Here is a 3,008-nt window from a genome sequence, read left to right as displayed (position 1 = left end):
ACAAAAAGAGGAGTTGAAGTAGAGAAAATTGAAATTTTGGAAAAAATGTTTTTGATAAAATTGAAATCAATGATATTTGAAATATATAATTTTGAAAATGTTTCAGAAATATAGACCAAGGAAGGAGAGAGTTTTAGTAAGTTGGGAAATAGTAGAATGGGTGAAAAATTAAAATATTAAAACATTTTTATAATAATCATAATTTACGGTGTATAAAATATAAGAATCTCAAGAAAATAAATGAAGGAATAAGTGATGGGTATTCACAGTTCGAAGTTACAACACCGTGTCTTCAATACATTAACAGTCCAGAAATGACCTTTCCTCTTATTTTGTAACAGATTATTATAGAATAGAAAAAATATCTTTTAGTTCAGTTTTGCGTTATTACAGAAATATTACTGGCTGTCATCGATTATCAAATGCGTTCGATTTCTCAGATCTTTCGTTTCTTTGTTCATCATGTTACACAATCCGTAATGAAAGAAGAAGAAGAGGGTAAGTGATGGAAATTGAACCCCGCATCTCTCACTTACTGGGTGATAATATAACAATATATTAACCTGAAATGGGAATGACGTGTTTGTGGAGTCTTTAGAAGTATTTGTTCTGGGAATAGGGGAGAGGGATTCTGCCCTTTAAATTTAAGTCCTTTTGAGTTCAGATTTATCTTGTGCAGTAGATAAGTAATATACCAGTCCCGAACTGGATCGATTAGTCTCTACTTTCTTTCTGGAAGAAATCAGCCGAGTCACTTTTGAAGAGGGATCGACTGGACTAACATTAAGGACCCCAAGATTCAGTGTCCATCGTGAGGGGTGAAGAGAGAAAGAAGCTAAGAGTTGAGAAAATAAATTTATTGTGTTTTACTTACTGGCTGAAGTGTAAGGAGACAGCATCGGTATCATCATCATCATCGACATCAACAGTTTGGCTGGCAAACCTGAAGATCGCCAAGACGACCCTTCACCAACAGTAATATAACCACGAGACGTCATGTTTGATCCGAATAAAATATAAATGCTTGGCGATAGTTCTTCGTGACTAATTATATTATTAGTTAACGAAGTTAATTAACGGATATGTACAAATCCAGTATCGACTGGAGTATCGGAGTGAATGTTATAAATGGAGTGGTTCAATACGTAACAACTAACACAAAAAAAAAAACCGTAATTAAAATGTAATAAATACGTGAGATTTGGTTTTATTTCGAATTCTTTCATCTGAAACTGAACTCTTTTGTTTCCAAAAATTCCAGATTTAGAAAAGTATATAAATAAGTACAAATGTATAGACGGGTGTGATGGGAACAAAAGAGAAAGGAAGAAAAATATGAAGAAAACAGGTTTTTTTTCATACATTCATCTGACTGCCCTGGTTTGGTTTAACAGACAAATTAATAAAAGGGTCGAGTGTTTCGTGAGAAAAGATAATACATAGAAGAGAAAGACTAAGAACTAATGAGAGAGGAGGGGACTGAGTGACTGAAAGAGGGAATTTAAGTGGTTTAAGGGTGTGAGAGTGAGTGAGGTAGATAGATAGATAGATAGATAAATAAACAGATAGAGAGAGAGAGACCTATTAGGGCCGTATATTCTATGGATATATTCATAGAATATGCGTACGTATATGTATTTTGCTTCAGTGGTGTTTCGTTCTCATGCATACATTCATGTGTGTGTGCGCGCACACATACATACATACATACACACACGGCGCACACAACATATACACACGCAACGTCGACCAGCGACGGACAGTAGGAGCATATATATATATATATGTGTGAGTGTGTGTGTATGTGTATGTATGTGTGTGTGTGAGTGTGTATTGAAAACATACGACTCATCGTGGACCGGTTTTCTTGTGCATGAGACATGTTTCGTCTCATCAAGATCTTCTAACGGATCGAGAGACCCCGAGTAGCCAGTGACTGTACACGCAGAGACGCTAAAGTACATCAAGGACTTTACTTACCCCGGCACCGCATTGACTTTTATTAAGTCTTCTAATCTCCGAGTTGCCATGACATTGCCCGCACCATGAAGATAAAGGTGTACATTATTTTCTACTCTAGGCACAAGGCCCGAAATTTTGGGGAAGGGGTCCAGTCGATTAAATCGACCCCAGTACGCAACTGGTAGGTTATATATAGGTCGAGGTATATTTATATATAGATCGAGATGTAGGAAGAAAGTAAGTTTCAAGTAGTCCGTAATAAATATTAAAAAAACGACTTTCAGGGGAAATAGTGGTTTATTGAGACGGAAGGTTGCGGATTTTTTTGCTATCAAAATACGATAAGCTGAAAAAAAAATTCTTTTTATATTTCACGGTAGGCAACCAGGGTTGCCAGGTATGCAAATAAGAATACAAGAGTGAAGGAATTGAAGAGATCAGATCCGGGCAACACATGTTTCATAACGAACGGAACCTGGGAAGTGGTAAATATTCAAGCGAGGGTTATAGCGCAGGCTGCTCGTCAGTCAAAGGGTATTTTGATTAAATGAAAGTTTACATTGTCGGAAGGAGGTACATGACAGCACACGGCAGATTCGATCGAACCTACCGTGTGTTTTCATGTACCTCCTTGTGAATCTCCTACGTTAATACATGTGTCTCCTTGCGACAGTGTAAACTTTCATGTAATCAAAATTCCTTTCGCCTGATGATTAGCCTGCGATATACCCCTCACTTGGATATTTACCACTCTCAAAGTTCCGTTCGCTATGAAACATATGTAGCTCGGATCTACTCTAGTCTTTAACTCTTGTATGTACACACACACACATGCATGTATATAGGAAGACACCAACGTGCGTGAGTTGTGGTTTTTGTATATACGTTTTAAACATACATAATAAATCGTTTTGTAACTGTTTTAAACAGTTTGTTGTGATGACAGATAATTGCGTATGAATATTAATGTTAAAAGATTCGCAACTGCAAGGGAGATAATGCATGTGGTTGTTTTACGATCTAAGGGAGATAATATAATGCCGTCA

The 3,008-nt window shown here is 36.7% G+C and overlaps 1 protein-coding gene across 1 annotated transcript in view; it reads right to left on the bottom strand.

The window, feature by feature from the left end:
- Positions 1-1,168, bottom strand: part of LOC106882738 (uncharacterized) — a 7,614-nt gene extending 6,446 nt beyond the window's left edge. The window contains exon 1 of the mRNA XM_014933511.2: positions 875-1,168. Coding sequence (XP_014788997.1) covers positions 875-998 — 124 coding nt within the window. The 5' untranslated portion in view covers positions 999-1,168. The remainder of the gene's footprint in view (positions 1-874) is intronic.
- Positions 1,169-3,008: the final 1,840 nt, after the last annotated feature.

This window comes from Octopus bimaculoides, chromosome 20 (assembly GCF_001194135.2).
Source record: "Octopus bimaculoides isolate UCB-OBI-ISO-001 chromosome 20, ASM119413v2, whole genome shotgun sequence".
NCBI classification, from domain to species: Eukaryota; Metazoa; Mollusca; class Cephalopoda; order Octopoda; family Octopodidae; genus Octopus; species Octopus bimaculoides.
The sequence above is the reverse complement of the archived record's forward strand: the minus strand, read 5'-3'. Positions and strand labels throughout refer to the sequence as shown.